We start from the raw sequence: 20,102 nt of genomic DNA on the forward strand, positions 1-20,102 counted from the left end.
ATGTAGACTTGGGATCATGTAACATTTGTGTGTTCTCTGCTCATGATGGAGAATATGGTACATTTACCATGTCCCTTCCTTACCTAAATAGATCAGAAAGAAATTGGTAAGATAAATCAAAAAGTCGTTGGACCCTCTTTTGGTCCATGGCCTGCTTTTGGGAGAGGCAGGGTAGAGAACAGGTCCTCCTGACTCACATGCAGGGAATGCTCTTCAGCAAGCTGTATATCTGGGTTTCAGAAATCCTGATAACTTTTGTTTTTTAATGCAATTAGTGATTACTTTTGCAGAAAACCCATGTAATTGTTCTATTAAAATCAACCCAACCCTCAATTTAAGTTTTTTATTTCTTGAATCAAAAGTTATTTATTACATTACTCTTCTTGCTTTATTTTGTGGCATTAGAAACAGAAAAAAAATACTGTTCTTCTGGTTTTAAATGTATGCAGATAAAACACAGGGAAGTTAAAGTTCTACAAAGGCAAGGCAAGGTGCGAAAATCCAGAAAATTTTACAGCTACTTCCAGGAGAAATTTTCATTCTAGAAGAAAATATAGAAAGATAAAGAGTTCCTTAAATAGGCTTTGCTCCAAGAGAAGAAAGCCACACTTGGAAACATGTACACATCCCACAGCCCTATGGACAAGTCTAGGTGTATCATTTAGCTTTGGGGTTAAAGTCTTAGTTTCTTTATATGGAATAAAGAGAACAAAATCGCGTCCTAGTAATCATGCAAGTTAATTCATAACCAAGTAACCCAGTGTCTTCAGTACACGTAGTTATTTTGATTTGGCCAAGAACTACATTTACCACTTTAACAATAATTCTTTTTTGGGGTGGAGAGAGTACTGGGGTTGAACTCAGGGGCACTCAATAACTAAGCCACATCCCCAGCCCTATTTTGTATTTTATTTAGAGACAAAGTCTCACTGAGTTGCTCAGTGCTTCACTTTTATTTATTTATTTATTTACTTACTTACTTACTTACTTACTTACTTTAGTGCTTTGCTTTTGCTGGTTTGAACTAGTGATCCACCTGCCTTAGCCTCCTGAACTGCTGGGATTATAGGCATGTGCCACTATTCCTTGCTTCAACAATAATTCTTAACATTTAAGATTTTGTATCAAAGTTTCTTTCTGGGAGAGACTCATGAATCCCTGATATTGAATACAACATTGTTACCTATATTCGTTTTCTCAAGGAAGATAATCATAGTTTACATCATATGTGAAGCTAAACCTCATCCCAAAATCTTAACAAAAAACAGTAAATAAACAAATTGGGATATTTTAATTGCTAAACAAGATGAGGAGGAAATCTTTAAAAACCTAAAATACACTTATTGCAATAAGTATATCTCTCCTCCCTATTACACTGTAGTTTTTCCCAAACTGTCATGACTTCAACTCAATAATAACTTTAGAATCTATGCTTTGCAGATCCCAACTATCCTACATGATCTCATATGGTTCCAGGAAAGAGCTTCTACATCTGAAAATGCTCCCTTATGTGCTTCAAAAATATATAAAATCATTTCAATAAGGGCAAAGACATTATTCTTCAACAAGTAATAAGGTTTATAATGCAAATGTCCTGGAACATTTTAAGTAATGCATTAAAACCCCCACACTGTGGTATGCCTAATGTGATCAGACCTTTCCTGAAAACAGTTCTTGGCTCCCACACCAGAGCCAATCCAAGCCTGCTGTATCTCTCTTAGGTCAGTTTCCAGCGGAATGGATTCACTTCAGATAAACTGGACCATGAGATGAGAATGCCCAGGGAGCTCACCAACCTCCTCCTTCTAGGCTTTACATTCAGAGAGGGATGATGCTGGAAGAATGGAGAATTCTGTGAATCAATTACTCCAAAAATATCCACAAATGGTTCAAAGTATGGCCTCTAGTTTTTAGCAGCAACCTGAATGAAAACAGGTGTCTAAAAGATTTTGTTGTACTTTTTCTATATAAAAGATTTAATTACTCACTCTCTTTATAAGGATATTTTGAAGACACAGTCTGTCTTCCTTAGAAACCATTGTTTCTCTGCTTTGTATGTACTGTCCACAGTATGATATTTCTCTATTATACAGTGATGGTGGTAGTAAATAATGGTTGGAATTTCAAGTGTATTTACATGGTAAACAAGTGTTAGCAACTCTGTTAGTTTGGTTTGTTTAAACTGGCCTGTGAAATGTACAATCCACTACACTAGAGAAAAGAAAAATTGATAGGGCTTAATTAGGGCTGCTAGATAAAAAATGGAAGGAACAGATAATCCAATTCTTTTCTTTCTTGCCATAGTGACTATTTATTTTCAAAATATTTAATTGACACAAAGCGTATATTCAGAATGTGTAGTATGATAATTTAATATGTGTATACATAGCCAAAATCAAATTAATTAAGCTCTCCATCAGCACTTATAGTTACCTTTGTGTGTGTGTGTGTGTGTGTGTGTATACTCCTGAAGACAGAAAATCTGCTCTTATCAATTTTTAAGTATACATTAGTATTAAATATAATCACATGCTGTGTGTTAGGTCTCCAGAATTCATTATTCATCTCATAAATGAAAGTGTATATCCTTTTGCCAATATCTCCCCATCCAGCCCACTTCTCCAGCCCCCGATGACAACTGTTCTAATCTCTGCTTCTAGGAGTTGGAACTTTTTAGATTCCACATATTAATGAGATCATGCAGTATTTATTTTCACTTAGCATAAGTTTCCCCAGTTTCAACCACATAGTCACAAATGGTAGGATTTCCTTCTTTCTAAGGCATACTTTCCACGGTATGAGAATGTTTATCCATTCATCTGTTGATGGACATTCGAAGTGCTTCTGACTCTAGGCTACTGTGAATAATACCACTACTAACATAAATGTGCAAATATCTCCCTGGGCTTCAATTCTTTGGGGTATAGATCTACAAGTGGAACTGCTAGTTCCATGGTGGCTGCATCCTTTCACTTTCCCACCAATAGTGTACAATGATTCTACTTTCTCCATTAGCCATTGTAGTGAGTAAGAAGTGGAATTTCCCTGAGATTTTCATAACATTTCCCTAATGGCTAGTAATGCTGAGCATCATTTTTGTGTGCTAATTGGCCATAGAGTATCTTCCTTAGAGAAATGGGTTTTCAAGTTCTTCGCCTGAAATATGAATATAAATAATGAGTAATTGTCTCAGTTTAGCTAGCCCTCACACAATTTTGACAATATAAGTATACTTGAAAAAAAATGTGGTATTTATCTGAAATTCAATTTTCACTGGGTGTCCTGTGTTTTTATTTGATAAATCTAACAACAGTAGAAAGTAAGAACTTCGGCAGATCTTAAATAAAATCTTTAAATAATTTCACAATTTTGTCAAGGTGAGCTCTGAAATAGTTCAAGGTATTTTTGTGGGTGTTTGGCCAGTAGTCCTGCTTTATTAAAAAAAAAAATTTAATTTCATTTTGAGATCCTCCAGACTAAATCATTTGAGCTTCACAGTCTTTGTGTAACATTATTGGACTCCCTTAATGAAATTATAACTCAAGCAAGATATTTCATTCTCTTGTAGTAAATTAGCTTAGGCCGTGAGAGTTCAGAGAGAGCAAATCCTTCCCTGGGTTTATTCTTCTTGTTTGATAGAATGCAGAAGGAGCAGGCGTTTTATATTCGGGTTATTTATTGTTCTCTTTGTGTGAACATTATATTGTTGCCTGTCCCTGTTGGAAACAACAGCTGTTAACAGGCTTCTGAATGAATTTCAATGTGAACTCCCCTGGCCTCTGGATAGCTTGGCTAAGGAGAAAACAGGCTCAACCTCAGGAAAAAAAATAAAAATAATAATAAAAAAAAGGAGCAGGTTTCAGGCTGCGTCCAGATGCCTGAAGGCTAAGGACATATAAAACCACCAGTGAGTGTTTTCATGAGAAAAAAAATCACACTTTGATCAAGGTATACAGTGCCTGTGGGAGCCCCCTGGAGACAGTGCTCCTCTGTAGTGCCAGAGGCAGACAAGGCGCAGAGTGCAATGTGAACACTGAAGCCCCACTAAAACACCCTGCCCTTAGGGGTGGATGCCCTCAGAGGAGGGAGAAAGACATCAGCTAGCAAAGCAACTAAGCCCTTGGTAGAGAGTTCACCCAGCAACTTGGTAAGAAAAGAATAAGTCACTCTAACACAAGTCTGCACCACACTGAATAAGTAGTGATGGCATTTCCATCCGTAGCCTTTTAATAAATGTGGTCAATATCCATCCTGCAACAAGGAGTTCTGCAGATGCAGGGGCATCAGTGGGCAGCTGAGAATCCCTGGGCTGAGGGGCTCATGTGCTGTGTCTCTAGCGGGTTGTGTTCCGGTGCTGCAGGTTCTATGCACACAAATACTCCCAACTCCTAGCCTTTAACTTAGTCAATGGAAATCACTAAGATGAGGATACCCTCCTTGAGCTCCCTTCCTTGGTCATTTTTTCTCCCCAAATACCTCTAACCTATAATTCCTTCACCTATCTGTTTAAGAGGAGTTTCTGAAACTGTGGAGGAGATATTTTATTGGTCTTGAGTGGCATTTTCTGGATTGGTCCATTTTGTCAACTGTACTGTGCCTGGTACCCAGGATGCCTGGCCACCTCACTTTTGACTTCCTGGCTACCAGGCCATTGGCAAAGCACAGTTCTGGAATTGCATCGTCAGCATCCATCATACTTGGCCATTTCCAGGAAGGACTGTCCAGACCACCCGCCCTCATTGTCTTTATGCCCATCTGACCCCTCTTAGACATCTGCTCAAATGCCCACTAGGTGACATGGCTATGGTTTTAATAAGCCCATTATATTCATGCATTTCAAGCCCCTAAAAGAAATTCTCCTTAACAAGGAATGACAATTGAATATAATATAATAATTACAATGAGGAATAATAATGGTCTGGTTCTCTATAAATTATAAATTGTTTTACTCATCCTAGTTCCTCTCTGGGATGTGACCTTGCTATGATGGGCTCTGGCTCACCCACCTGGTAAGTAGATGCAAGGTTGCTACCTGAAGACAATTACTGCAAGTTTTAAGGGACATGAAATGAGAGCAAGGAAGATGCCAAATATAATCGAAGAAAGATGAAAATCATAAAGTTTCAAATTGAATGGAGAGAGGAATTTGATAAAATGCTGTCAGAAATTCAATAAAAGACAGAGCCAGAATGAAGTGTCTAAAACCAGAACGACCTTTCCACCTCCCTTGTCCAACCCCTCGGTAATAAGAACATATGAAAACATTGAGTTCTTCTGAAACTCGATGTCAAAAGTGCATTTCCTGTTCTTCTCTTTCCAGACAAAGTAAGCATATTGTCCACCTTCCTCGCTCCCTTCAAGTACCTGAGCCCCGGCACCACCAACACGGAGGACGAAGACAATCTAAGTAAGCAGCTCCCTCCCCTCTGCCTCAAAATGTGGAGAGGTCCTTGCTTGATATGGGGGGTTTCCTGCACTGTTCCTAAACAATGAGATCCTGGGGACCATATGAGAGGGGCTGTGGTCTTCCCCAAAGCAGGAGCTCTGCTCCCATCCTGCCAGGGAGCCCACCCTCCTCTGCAGCGCCATCCTTACCTGCAAGCACCTCCTCCCACATAGTTCCATCCTCACCTGGAATCTCATGCTCACCTGGAGGCCACGATCACCTGAAACCCCATCCTTACCCAGAATCGTGTCCCCACTGCAGTTCCATGTCTTATCTGGACTTCTACCTCCATTCTTTTGTGGAGTCCCATATTTATCTGGAATCCTGTCCTCTCCTGGATTCTCACCTTCAGGTGCATGCTAATCCAGAGTCTTGTCTTCACCCACCATCTCAACCTCACCACGTCTCACCTGGAATTGCACCCTCCACCTCACCAGGGACCATCCTTACTTTGGGGTCAGGAATATATCAGTAATTTCTAAGTGACAGAGGACCCCAGGGATTGTAGGAAATAATCCAGTTTTCTTAAACCATCTCCTTCTCCCTTTCCTTTGTTTTCCTCTTCAAACCAAAAAAGGAAAAATGATTATAGTTTCTTAAAACATGGTTTGTACCGCTGTTGAATGAGGAAAGAGTTGGACTTGAGGCTCTGTGTTGAAACAGTTCTGGCTCATAAAACTGGAGAATCGCCAAAGCAGCAGTGTCAGGGTCCTATTTTAAACAAAGCCAGTTTAGAAAAGGGATCCAAGCAGTCTCTTCTGCTCAGCTTAATAAGGACAGTCAGAGTAGACATTGCTGGTGATGTGTGTGTGTGTGTGTGTGTGTGTGTGTGTGTGTGTGTGTGTGTGTATAAGAGAGAAAGCTAATCCTGGGAGCACTTAGCTTGCTCTATACTCTCCTCTCACTTGTAGCATATTGTAATGCATTTAAAAGAGGCGGACAAAACATTCCCAACCACATGAACACCTTTTTTGAATTTTAATATCACCTAACAGATGGGCTACTTTTTCTCAACTAAAATGATCTAAATTGTGCTTGTTGTGGGTTGGAGAAGAAGCAAGGTGGCTGCTAAGGTTGTTGCTTGGACCACAAAGAAGCCATGGCAGGGATTTCCATGGGAATGTTGTCCATCTTGCCATCAGTTTTTAGGAATTGCAGCACACCTGTGTGATGGACAACCCCTCTCCAGTACTAGTGATGGAACACAGAGCCTTGTACCTGAGAGGCAAGTGTTCTGCCAACAAGCTATAACCCAGTCATTTTTATTTTGAGACAGAGTTTTGCTTTGTTGCCCAGGCTGGCCTTGAATTTGCAATCCCCCTGCCTCAGACTCCCAAGGAGCTTGGATTATAGGTATGCACCACCACACCCAGCTCAAACAACATAATTATTAATGCTAGTGGAAACTGAGTTTATTTCCCTGTCTTACTCAACAAAAGCAAAATCATAGAATCACCCAAGGTTAGAAGCAGAGCAAACATTCATGATTATAGACTTGGATTTCTACATTTTCTGGAGGATCAAGTGAAGGGATAGGGAACAGGGGAAGACTCCACCGGAACCAGACAGGGACTCTTAATCCTGTCTTCAGGGTCCTCTCCCCAGCAAGGCATGCAGTGAACATGTGGCTATTTATATTCTCTCATAATCTAAACTGGAAAATTTCCAGATCAGCCGAGTTATTGGGTTATTTCAGAAACCTTTAATATATGGAGAGAGAAATCTGAATGCATATGCAGGTGGGGTGGTGTTCTGACGCGTGGGCAGCGCTGTGTGGGACACTCCTGGCAGGAACTCCCACTCTGCCTACTGCTGTCTGCTGCTGGAGCTGCTGGAAGCCGGGGGAGTCCAGTCTCCTAAGGAGAAAAAGAAAGGAAGTATCGAGGCTAGAGAATGCTGGGGAAGTGAAGAAAGTGGTTTTCAATGTACAGAAACAGAAAGCCACCCTTCAATAGCAACCAGAGGCCCAAGACCTTGAGAAAGTAACTGTCTGGAGCTTTCGCAAAGTTCCTGTTCTGCTCCTGAGGTGTTGAAAGAGTGACCCGCCATGAAAAGTCCCCCTACACCACCATCCCATAGCAGCAGACAGACTCCCTCCTGCTGCCCACACAGTCGGGAAAGCAGAGCCTCCTGTGAGCTCCAGGACTTGCCAGCCTGGCAAACTCAGACCATGAATTTCACCTCTCGGAGCCTCAATGCCTTGTTTGTAAGATGAGAGTCGTCAGCCCCCTGAATCATGGAGTTGAGGAGAGGCAAGGACTCAGAACCTTTCAGTCAAGATTGGCTAATGCTTATTTCCCCCTAATTCTGTTTATTGGCCAGTGGGTAAAGACTTAGAGATACAAATAACTTCTAATTGTTTATCATATGTTAAAACGTTTTAGAAATGCTTGGGAATCTCATTTTCATTCAATGGATTGATTACCCCCTTTTATATAGATGCTGTTAATTAAGTAGAAAATGTTACTATCATATTGTTTAAGATAGACCTCCAAATGAATGGGGCCTACCTTAATAGTCCCCTCTAAGTATTGTCAATGAAATCTTGCTGATTTGCTGTCTGAATGATACTGGAAAATGGAGAAAGATGTTGTGGATGTGGTATGATGTGTGTGTGTGTGTGTGTGTGTGTGTGTGTATGTGTGTGTGTGTGTGTGGTATTGTGGTGAGTATGTGGATGTTTGTGTGATGTGCATGTGAACATGTAGTATGTGATTATGTGTGTATGTACGTGTGCAGGGGGACACAGGTACATGGAGAACACACACGTGATCCTGCTCTGCAGCCTCACGTCTTGTGCTCTTTCGTCCTGGTGACCTGGTGTGTCCAGGCTGCTCTGATGTGAAGATAGTTCATATCTAACCATGGCATGGATTCAATCATTCAGTAATCTGCTGTGCTTCCCTGCCTCTGCCGGGATCCCTGGCAACCTGGCACATATCACAACTCTTGTCTGAAGGTGTGAGTCACTCGCCTTAAAGGCACTGAGGGGGGTGACAGGGAACAGGGAACCAGGACACACACAGGACATACACACTTTACCTGAGGGAGGTGATGTCAAGGAGGGTCCTGGAAACCAATCAGCAGCAGGCTGAGTGTGGGCTGAGAGATGCCCATTCAACACCATGCTTTCAAGATCCATCTGCCTTTCCTCATGAGCTCTGGAAACTTTCTCTTTCCAACACTGGCTCCCTCACCTCTGCTGACCACTGCCCAGAGCTTGAGATTCAACCCAAATAACCCACGAGGAATGTCCAAGATCAAGACTTCACACTGGTCTCAAATCCCACACCTGCACCCTTGGGGATCTGGTGGGGGGGAGGGGGCTCCTAGCCTGCCATACCCCTGCACTTACCGCTTACCCCTGCACACTTGCAGTATGGCTTCATGGGGTCATGGGTCATCTGCCAACTGACCATCCTGATGCATCGTCATACCAATGTCACTAGCAAATGCCAAGACCAGGCTGCTGTCTGCCAACCCAGCCCACAGCCTCTGGGCATGCACCCTAACATGTCAGCTTTCTTGTGTGCCAAGTCTTCCTTCCTGTGCGAATGAGAACCCAAGCCACCTGCCACTCTCCTACCAGTAAGCCCTGCCACATGGAGGAAGGGTTGTTCCTTTTTGTTAACTGGGGCTGCTTGGCAGCAGAATAACCTTCACCAGAAACAATATTATCTCTTCAAATGTAGCGTGGCGCCTCAGATGGCTGGTTCTCTGGAGCCCTCCTGACCTGGCAGACACACCAGTGTCATTATTAGTGATGCATGTGATCCCAGTGATGCCAACCCATGAGGGGAGCCGAGTGTGCATAATGACCAGGCGGTGGACGCTGGTTCACAAGGGAGCCAGCAGAGGAGGAAGAGGCCCATAAATAAATTCACAAGCAAGTCCAGGCTCCTGCACATGCAGCAGATGAATGATAGTAGTGAGATGCCATCAAAAGACCCCAGCCTCCTCCTGGCATCCCCACTTTTGAATGATGGCAACCCAGGTCACCAGACATAACCAATCCCAAAGAATATAATTTCACACAGACAGTAAAATTTAGCCACAGGTATACCAATATCAAATTTCGCTCTTCTTCCCCAAAATGAAATTCTTTTAGTACATTAAACCTTTAAAGTTAGCACTGTGATTGCTGACACTTATTGTCAAATGAGATAATGTGCTTATGAGGCTCAGGAGACAAGTCCATGTGTGAGAGAAGGGGAATGGAAATAATTTCATTTTACATTTTCCCATACGGATGCCTCCCTGACTTACACATTTTCTTTTAGTGCCTGGCAGGCTTCAAATTGCTCATGATTGTCCTATTACTGCTTGTGGTATTTATCTAATGTAGTTTGAAGTTATTTACCTGCCTTTTTTCTAATTTCCACAATGAAAGGACATATGTAACTCTCTGAAAAGACCTTATAGAAGTCACATTTCACAGACATCTCCTTTTAATACCATCTTGTAGAATGAGACCATTTGCCAGTGTGTCTAGGCTGAAGGGACATGTGGGCACTCAGGGATGCCACCCACCTAGTATCAGTGGGGGGTGGATTTCATTACAGAATCTAGTCAGGAATTTTCCAAAGGGGAAGAGATGTGATATGAGCCCCAGTGGGGCAGGTGAGGTTGGTGGAGGGGCCCTGCCCTCCCCACAGAGCCTCCCGTCTCTGCCTCCCCACCAGAGTGGGTGCCCACGCACATACACAGGCTCTGGCTATGTTACATCCCAGGTACTGTTTACCTCCTGGAAGCCTCTGTGGGCTGGTAAGAAGCAATGGCTTCTGGCCCAAGTTAGTGACCCTGAGAAGCATTCCAGTAGCTATGGGGTGTGTGTGTGTGTGTGTGTGTGTGTGTGTGTGTGTGTGTGTGTGGCGGGGAGAGGGGGTGTGGAGGGGAGACGAAGCCAGAAGGAAGCAGGGGATAGAAACCTTTACATGAATCCTGATGTCTGCTGATGTGACAAGTGACCCCAGTCTGCTGGCCCCAATAGCACCACCAACAGTAAAGAGGCCAGTTCCTTACAGAGCTACTTCCAACTCTAACATCCTACAAGTCTATGGGTGTCAATTGGCAAGAATAAGAATTATTTGGTAGAATTAATTTCAGAGATGAATTAAAGGACGCAGGAATCCCTCTATCCTCTATGAGCCATCCATCTAAATTGTTCTAAGTGTGCACATGTGCACTTTCAGAGTCACTTTCACTGCAGAAGTCCCTCAAACCCCACCATCCCAGAACCTCTGGGAGAATCCCAGGCCACTGTGCTTCACGCCCTCAAAGGCTGTGGAGAGTGACTGACAGAGTTTTGGGTGCTCACGATCACCCAGCATCCCAACAGCAGAATGCGCATCCGAAGCTCCTGCAGCTCCCAACAAGCCCCAGGTGGAAGCTTCTGTTTCCAAATCACACAATGGGCTCCTGAGGTCCTGAAGCCAAAATGGCCAAGGTCTCACGCCAACATGCGGGTAGGGCAGAACCACACTGCTGGGCTCCAGGCACAAGCAAGCCAGCTCACCAATCTGTACCATGAGGTCTGGAGGCTGCTTCCTGAGAAAAGGTCAAGCCTCTGCCAGCGATGGGTCAAAATATAAAGAACGACAGCTAGGGAAAGCACAGGCCTGCATGAGACAGCTCCAGGGATCAGAATGGAGGGAACAACTCAGAAACAGTATGTCCCTGGCCCAGCCCTAGCAGGAGGAAGAACAGAACCATCCATCTGTCAGGCAGACTAGGCATGCATGAGGCAAAGTCAAATTTCCTTTTTCTTATCTTTTTTATCATATTTATTTCACATATGTATGTGTGATATGATATTTGGGCACACACACAAAAATATATATATATACATGGTGAAATGATTACTGCAGTTAATCAATTGACATATTCATTTCCCATATCACCACATGTGTGTGTGTGTGTGCATGTGTATGTGTTAACCAGACCTTGAATCTACTCTCAGCCAATGGGCAAACACCAAATCCACCAGAGGCACCCTTAGAAATACTCAGAAAAAGCAGAAAAGATGCAAATATTTATGACATACCTCCAGGGAGCAGTTCCCAGGCAGCAGGAAAGACAGGAGCAAGCAAAAAGTCCCCAATGTCTCCTCACAGCCCAAGTGTAGCTTGGTATGCGCACAGACCCCCAAGGACAGGAAGTACAGGACTGGGCTGGGAGTCCCCGGTGCAGACACAGCCCTCTGCGTTCAGGTTCTGAAGCACAGGGATGGTGGGCCTCAAGCATATGCGGCGATAAGTAGCTTCCCTCTCCCACATTGACAAGTGAGAGATTTCCTGGTCTCCTGACCTTTTATCTGTGGGTTATTATATATGACCATTGGGTATGTGAAGCCTATTAGCTAAATGGAGAAAAAAATGAGCATAATTTCCTGGGTCAGAGGAGGGGAGTGTGAGGTATTTAATGCCTTCTGTACGGAAGAGGAGAATATTAGCCTGTAAAATCCGAGTAGGAGGCCTGAGAAGACCCTGGGGAGGATTGCTGCAGCAAGAGCCTGGACTGGCCACCAGGTACTGGGCTCCAGTACCTTCCAGCAGCTTCGTAGCAGGGGAGGGTAATCCTATGAGGTGGAGCTCGGCTCGCACCTTCTCCCAGGGCCTGAGGTGGTACTGCAGGAGGATTATAGGTGTCTATGCTTCTCCCACTGCACCCAAGTGGCCCAAAAAGAAAAGACTAGGTTTTTGCTTCCTATGCACTGGTGCTCAGCAGATTCTGGCTAGTGTTTATGAGAACAAATGTCTGCCTCACCGGTCAAGACAGAGACAGGGGCTTTGCTGTGTGAGAAGCCAGTGCTGCTCCCCCCTTGGCCATGTAGGAGGGAGTGGGAGGCTTTCCAGGTGGTAGACCATGATCTCCAACCCAGCACACCAGAGACAAGGGGACGGCTCACCCGTCTTTCTGGGGTATACTGGAATTTCTGGAAAAAAATGATGGAGAATTCCAGCAAACAAATAAACAGGGAGAGAACAAAAGGAAACAAATGAGAAGTATCTACCTCGCCACTCCCCTGCTCCTATCAAAAAAGACTGTCTCCTGTGGCAGTCATGCTTGTTCACCTTACAGGAAAACACTATTAAAATCCTCATTCATGACCACCCACAGCCTCATAGGCATAAATGACTAAGGAATCATTTGCTCTCTCACCTGCTGGACCCAGACCCTGTGGAGCAGTCACTGAGCCTCCTCACATCCCGAGTCTCCCAGGACAGAGACCAGAGCCCAGGCCCCAGCTGGCTTTGCTGTGCTCACTGGGATCCAGAGTCCAGTTAGAACATATGGGCTAAGGTGTGCGGGCATGTAGGAAAGTGCATGTGGGCCCATGGAAAGGATGCAAATCTCTCTAAACAGGGGTGCTACCACCTTGGAGACTCTAGCTAGTGTCTAGGTGGAGACCAGAGTCTGCACCCTCCATGGGTTGTTATTAATTACTAAGACAGGGCTCCCACCCCACAGTGATTTGTGCCATGGAAATCCTCAATTATAGCTATCATAGAATGTCGAAAGCTTAGGGGAAAAGCATTGTGCTGTGAGCTCCCTTTCTCTAAGATACAACAGAGGTCATCTGATATGCTGGCCACTTTAATCACACTAACAGTCTTACTCAATCCCCACATTGTAAGAAATCAATAAGAAATTAGAGCACTCCAAGCAAGTTCCAGGCAATCTAGTGTGGGGGTTTGGGAATTGTATTGTTTGTTCCTTTTTCCATTTGTAAGTTCAGTTTGGAAAATCACAACAGCTAATCTGATCTGCTCCCCTTTGGCTTGAAATACCCTTAATGGTAGACTCCTTGCTGAGTACATGTATACCCAAAGTGCATAATGACGAACAAAAATGGTCAAGGTTCAGTGCTTGCTATTTATTCCTACTGAAATGGATTGTAAATGAATGTTATACACCTACAACTATAAAGTTCTCAGATGCACACTTTTGAGTAAAATAACCTCCCCAAATTTACTGGTTTTTAGAAGCAAATTGAGAGTAACAGAAGCATTCACAATTCAGAAAATTAAACCAACAAGTTGAAATCACTTTCAAAGCAGAGCCTAGCGCCTCCTACTGGCACAACCTCCTTATAGAGACCTGTGAGACTTATGGCTGTGTGATAAATAGCTTAACCTGACTAAGAGGAGGCAGCACACTCCGAAAAGAACACGCTCACCTGTCAGCATAGCTCTCAAAGTCACCTGATTTTCAAAGGCATCTTTTGTACCTGGGAAATTGTACTTCTTTCTTTATTATCCTCCAACAACAATGTCACAAACCAAGAGGTGGGGAGCACCTGTGCGTCAGCAGGTCTCAGCCTGACAGCTTTCAGGCCGCTTGAGGGAAATCTGTCCACATGTAAACATCCAGGTCCCCAGCGCCTGTGGTTAAGCTATGGGTTAGCTATAAAAATTACCCTCAGTTTCCACTTGCTTAATGAGAAAAATCTCATTCACAACCTGCCGCAGAGACAAGACCTCCCAGTCCCTGAGAACACATCTAAAGGGCATAAATGAAAATGTGTCTGTGGTCCTGCCTGACCAGGTCAGCTCACCTGGTCACAAGGGATGCAGACTGTGACCTCAACTTTCTCGTGATCTTCCAAAGAGCCCCAAAAGGGGTGTCACTATTCAATGGCCAAGATAACGAGGGAAACTACTTGGTCCATAAAAATCAACTTTGTAGCCACAGCACAGATGAGGGCAACCTGTGACTCCTAGGATTGAATCATATCAGCCAATTACTAAGCTGAGTTTTCCCACCTGTAAGGTGGTGATTCTACTACCCAACCCCAAAGCTGATGTGAGGAAGAAGAAACATAGCAAAGTCTGGAATAAAAGAAAACAGGATGACTCACTACCAGAATTCCCAGGGTATTTTACAGCAAACTTGAGTTTAGCATTTCAGAGGCATACTCCCTAATGAAGGGCACCAGGCCCTCAGGAGGTGATCTGGTAATTCACAAGTGAGATTTTTCTAAACAAAACAGCTTTATCAGGAAACAGTGGCCCAAGATGGCTAGTCCAGAAAAATTAAATGATCTCTAAATTCATCCATAACCTGCAGTTAACAAGTAATTATTTTGCTAAATTTACTTCAGATAATGTTTTGCAGAAAGAATGAAATATTACAGATACAAATAAGGGCACCCCCTAGCCTCTAATCCCATCTCCCTCCCTTCTTTCCCAGGGGGAAGTTTGACTGTACCTTTATTATACAGGTGTCTGCAGCTTTACCACACAGATGTGATTACATGAGCAATAGATAAAGTTGGTGTTCTTCTCATTCATATTTATGATATCCTACTCTGGATTGTTTTGCAAGCTGATTTTGTCACCTAACATTTATTTCTGAGATTTATCTGTATTGAGGCATATAGATATAGTCTATCAGATATAATTGCTATACATTTTTCTGTAATATAATTATACTACAATTTATTGCTATTCCTTTAACTGTGGGAACTTAAGGCATTTTCTAAGTTTTCAATTTCGCAACAATACACTGCAATGAACATCTCTGGAAAGGATGCTAATCTCTCTAAGCAGGGTGCTTCCATGCATGAAAGCTTCTGTCAGGTGCATCCCAGCAGCAGAATCACTGAGTAGGGTATGGACCCCATGCTCTTCATTGACTGCTCCCACAATGCCCTCCAAAGAAGTTGTGCTTGTGCTCTCTGCCACTGACCCATAGGTGCATACTCCAGCATTGTTAGTCTATTTTCAATATTTGCCTAGCTGGATAATATGGCAAGAATATCAGGGGCACAAGTCCAGGCAGCAATCAGGGTCCCTGCTGTCACCACCAACCTGGCTGCCTAGAGCATCCCCAACTGTCCATTCAGACCCATGGTTCCCACCCCATCACATGGACACATTGACTTTTTGTCTAATGCCAGTGCAGTTCCCAGGGGATGACAGACTTGGTGTGTGTGCTGAGTTTTCAGAAACCCCAGGCAATTCCAGTAGTAACAAGCCATGTACCTGTGGCCCTAGATAAAGCCCGTGGGTTGTTCCTCCAGGATGAAGCTGGGAAACACTTTTTTGGAAGACCAAGTAGTAAATAGCTCATACTCAGAGTCATGTGATCCCTGTCACAACTCAGCTCTGTTGTTTTTACTTGTAAATAGACGGTGTGCCTTTTGCCCACAAAATGATCTACCAAAACAGGTGGTTTGCTGTGTGCCTCCACTTGGTTGGCTCCTAGCCATCCCCTCCACCTGAGGCCTCAGGAGACCCCAGCCTTTCTCACCTCCCATGTGAATTAGGGACTGAATATTGCAGAGCATGTCACCAGCAGAGCCCTCTTCCTGGGGTGCTGGGGGTATCATAGGCATCAGGCACTGATCCTGGAGACCCTGAGAGCAAGTGGGAAGGGAAGGGTCTCCTTGTTGTAGGAAAGGCTTTTGATGTTGCCAGGAAGGGCCCTGTGTCTTTTTCATTCTGGGGAGGCACTGGCAGACAGGAGGGAGGGTACAGGGGCAATGACATCACAAACCGCCTTTGGAGCAACTGGTGGGGAGCCATGAGCACGACATGCTCCTACTCACTTCCCTTTCTCTGCTTCTTCTCAAACTCAGCTCTGAAGTCCCCCAAGGATGTGGGTCCTTCCTTCCATGGGCACCTGGTTCCCACAGGTGAACTCATTCCTCACACTCAGCATAGGCCATTCCTTAGAGCACACTTCATAGGCCCTGCTTAGGGTACTGATGGCAAGAACTTCATAGGAATGGACTTCAAGTTTCACAACATAGTCATTAGTAATAGTATCTATCACAAGTGGCCACCTGCCAGAGCCCTGGGTCATGACTAATTTGTTCTCACCTCCAGGTACCAGCAGCACTGAAGTGAAGGAAAACCGCAATGTGAGCAACCTGGGAACCAGGCCCCTGCCACCAGGGGACCGGGCCAGAGGAAGCACACCCAGCATAAAAAGGAAAAGACCCCTGGAAGAAGGGAACGGGGGCCACTTCTGCAAACTCCAGCTGATCTGGAAGAAGCTCTCATGGTCCATGACACCCAAGAACGCCCTGGTCCAGCTGCACGAGCTGAAGCCAGGCCTGCAGTACCGGATGGTGTCCCAGACAGGCCCGGTGCATGCCCCGGTCTTTGCAGTGGCTGTGGAAGTAAATGGACTCACGTTTGAGGGCACAGGGCCCACCAAGAAGAAGGCCAAGATGCGGGCAGCAGAGCTGGCACTGAAGTCCTTCGTGCAGTTCCCCAATGCTTGCCAGGCCCACCTGGCCATGGGCAGCGGCACAAGCCCATGCACAGACTTCACCTCTGACCAGGCCGACTTCCCAGACACGCTGTTCAAGGAGTTTGAGCCATCAGCACCCAGCGAGGACTTCCCAAACTGCCGCCCTGTGGACACCGAGCTGCTCTCCACAGCCTACCGGCAAGGGCGGCTACTCTGCCACACTCTGGACCTCATGGGCCAGGCCCGGCCGGACAGGGCCAGACCAGCCCCCGCAGCCCTGGGTGAGAGGAACCCAGTGGTAGTGCTGAACGAGCTGCGCTCTGGCCTGCGGTACGTGTGCCTCTCAGAGGTGGCGGAGAAGCCTCGCACCAAGAGCTTTGTCATGGCCGTGTGCGTGGACGGGAGGACGTTCGAAGGCTCAGGACGCAGCAAGAAGCTGGCCAAGGGCCAGGCCGCACAGGCCGCCCTGCAGGCCCTCTTCGACATCCGGCTTCCTGGCCACACCCCCAGCAGGAGTAAAAGTAACCTCTTGCCACAGGTGAGATTTCTCAGGTAGCTGCCTGCAGGTGGAAGGATGCTGGGATGGATGTAGCTGGGGCTCCTTGCCATGATGGGGGAGTGGGCAGGCCCCTCTCCTCCTGTGGCTGTGAGCAGAGTGCATCCCTGAGTTCTGGCTGTCCTAAAAAGTCTCCCCTTCCTAACCTTATTGAGAGCAATTTCCAGGCTTTTTGGAGAGAGAGAGAATCATGAGAATAAAGGAAATAAACAAAGGAATAAATAGAGGAACAAGAATGTCAACGCTCCAACTTAGCAGAGGTGATGACGGAATTCATGAAGCCAGGTGATTTTTACCATGATGACACCACATGCCAGGGAGAAAGGGCAGCCAGTGTGGAGGGATTGATTGTCGGGACCCTTCTCTCCCCACTGAGAGGGTCACACCACAGGAAGGGCAGGCTTTGTTTGCCAGGCCTCTCAGTAACTCAGGAGGCAGCTGAAAAGAGCAGGTGTAACATAGGTGAGTTGTGTGGGCATCTGGTTGAGTTCCTAGCCAGGGAGGCTGGAGAGACTAAGCAGGTGGGGATTGTCCGGTTGGAGGCCAGTGCCTCTGGGGCCCTAGATGCATGCCAGGTGGGGGCTCCTCCCTAGGACACTGGTGGAGTCTCAGGGTCAGAGGGCAAATATGTGCTGGAAGGCAGAGGTCGGTGGAAATGAAAATTAACAACTGGAGTCTTGCTTTACTCCGCCAACACCATCATTTCCCTGGCCTCTGCATGCACGATCATGGGTCTGCTTTCCTACATGAGCTTACTGTCACCCATTAAAGAACCATTTTTAGCATGGCCTGTGTGGCAGGAACTATTCTCATACCATTTTAAAACAGCCTTATTCTGCCAAGTCTTGTAATTGCTTATTTATGCAAATTATCTTGTTTCTTATCATTGTGAGAATTATTTGTGGGCATCACTAATGTAGTAGATACAGAAAAATTATCTTTATTCATTTTGGGCATCAATCAAGGAAAGAAACACTTTACATAGTTAAAAGGCACTTAGCCTGGTGCGGGATTCATCATAAGTACTTGATAATTGTAAGTTATTTCTGTGATCGCCACCATCACTGCATCACAACACCTAGAAAGGAATCCATTATTTTGTGGTGGGAGATCACGAATCTGTTAAATAAAGCTGGGTACCACCAAAACCTCAGCTACTTGTTCAAACTGCATGCAGACACAAAGTGCATAAAGGACTCCCACACACGGAGTCCAAGCTGAGTAGAGCACTGACTTATTTATTCACTCCATATTTATTTGATTCTGAGCAGACAGGGGATAGACAATGGGCAAAGCAAGTGTTCTGCTTCTCACAAAGCCCGGACAAGAGAAGAGAGAGATTAAATAAATGAGGTACTCAGATGGAGAGAGGACTCCTTCTCCTCCCACCTCTACCTCCTGTTCATTCACTTAAGTTCGAATATTTATTAAAACCTGATGATTATGCGAGGCTGCAGGTGGGAGGGGTTTAGACCATAATCTCCATAATCTAGCCTTTAGACCTCACCATCAAATAAATACACAATCCAAGTGAAAACAGGGAACTACAAAAGCAAGAACAGCTTCCAGACAGGTCCCGACACATCTCCCAGTGGGCTTTTCTGGGACTTGACCTTCTCCTTTCTTTTGCCTACATCTTAGTTATTTTCTCTCTTTTTCCTTTCTGTTCTGTTTCTCTATTATCCATCCTCTGAACTTGCCAAAACAGCCATGAACGTGCTTTACCCCTGCTGCCTGGGGAAGGGCTGAGCAGGGCAACTTGTCCCTCCCTGAGGCTGCACATGACCTTTGGCATGACCTTGGTCAGGGAGTGTCTCTTGCCACCTTCTCGGAGAGGTCTCCACCAGTGTTCTGTGCCCCCCCTTTCACTGCTATTTTACTCTCATCCAACCTGATACTGCTATAGCAAGACCCTGGCACCCTGCCGGGGGCTCTCAGCCAGGCTGAGATTCCTCCATCTAGTAGGAAATGTCCTCTGCCTCCCCCACCCCTCTCTGCAGCTTCCCACCCTGAGAAATTGAAGGATGTCAGTGAATTCTGGGTATGATGCCTCCTTCTTTTATGTTGTCAGCCCTGAGCTCTCACGATGGAGAAACCAGGCAGCGCTACCACTTTGTAATAGTCATTTGACCCCAGAATGCAGCACATCAGTTAAAGCCACGGCTGCTAAATTATTTTTCTCTGACAGTCTGCTAACCACTCCGACTGGATGATGAAGGGCGCAGAGCGGCGTGAGGGTTGCAGGCCATTCATCACACCATAGCATGCCGCCATGCAGGGGGGCTTGTTATCCTCCCTCTCAGCCCCCTTGAGATGTGCACCCCTCAACTGGGTGGGAGCCAGTTTTGACCAAGAGTCTCAGGACAGCGAATCCCAAGCAGTTTGAATTAAAACCTTGTCCAATGGAGTCTGGGTTCAGGGGCGGGGGGGAAATCAAAAGAAAAGATTTCAAGAATCACTGTAAATGCTGCCTAAACCCCACCACCCCAGGAACTCTGCCTGTGCATCTGCCTGTCTATAAATCATGAACTGCTTGTCAATAGTACATGGAACCTCCATCTATAGGTCATAGAACCATCTATTCACCATGGACCCCCATCTATAGAGCATGGACCATCCACATTCATCTTGCTTCCTGCTCAGCCAGATCCCTGTTCCCAGGGGCAGCATGACTATGGAAGCATGACTCTTACCTTTAAGTCCCTAGAGATATGGCCCTTCATGATCTGTATGCAACTTCTCTCCTAATAACAGCTGTGGGTGGAGCTAACCAAACATCTTCTCAAATCTGTACCCATGCTCTCAGAAAAAGGCAGGCTTGGCCTCCATTGAGCAACGACTCCTCCACTAAAGTCAGCTTTAGGAGCAAGGTTGGAAGAATGCAATTTCTGCAACTTG

The 20,102-nt window shown here is 45.3% G+C and overlaps 1 protein-coding gene across 1 annotated transcript in view; it reads left to right on the plus strand.

Moving 5' to 3' along the window:
- Adarb2 (adenosine deaminase RNA specific B2 (inactive)) overlaps window positions 1–20,102 on the plus strand; it is a 203,715-nt gene that overhangs the window by 33,559 nt on the left and 150,054 nt on the right. The window contains exons 3-4 of the mRNA XM_026412094.2: window positions 5,321–5,407; window positions 16,279–17,186. Of these exons, the coding sequence (XP_026267879.2) occupies window positions 5,321–5,407; window positions 16,279–17,186 (995 nt within the window). The remainder of the gene's footprint in view (window positions 1–5,320; window positions 5,408–16,278; window positions 17,187–20,102) is intronic.

Source organism: Urocitellus parryii, chromosome 9 (assembly GCF_045843805.1).
Source record: "Urocitellus parryii isolate mUroPar1 chromosome 9, mUroPar1.hap1, whole genome shotgun sequence".
In the NCBI taxonomy this organism is placed as follows: domain Eukaryota; kingdom Metazoa; phylum Chordata; class Mammalia; order Rodentia; family Sciuridae; genus Urocitellus; species Urocitellus parryii.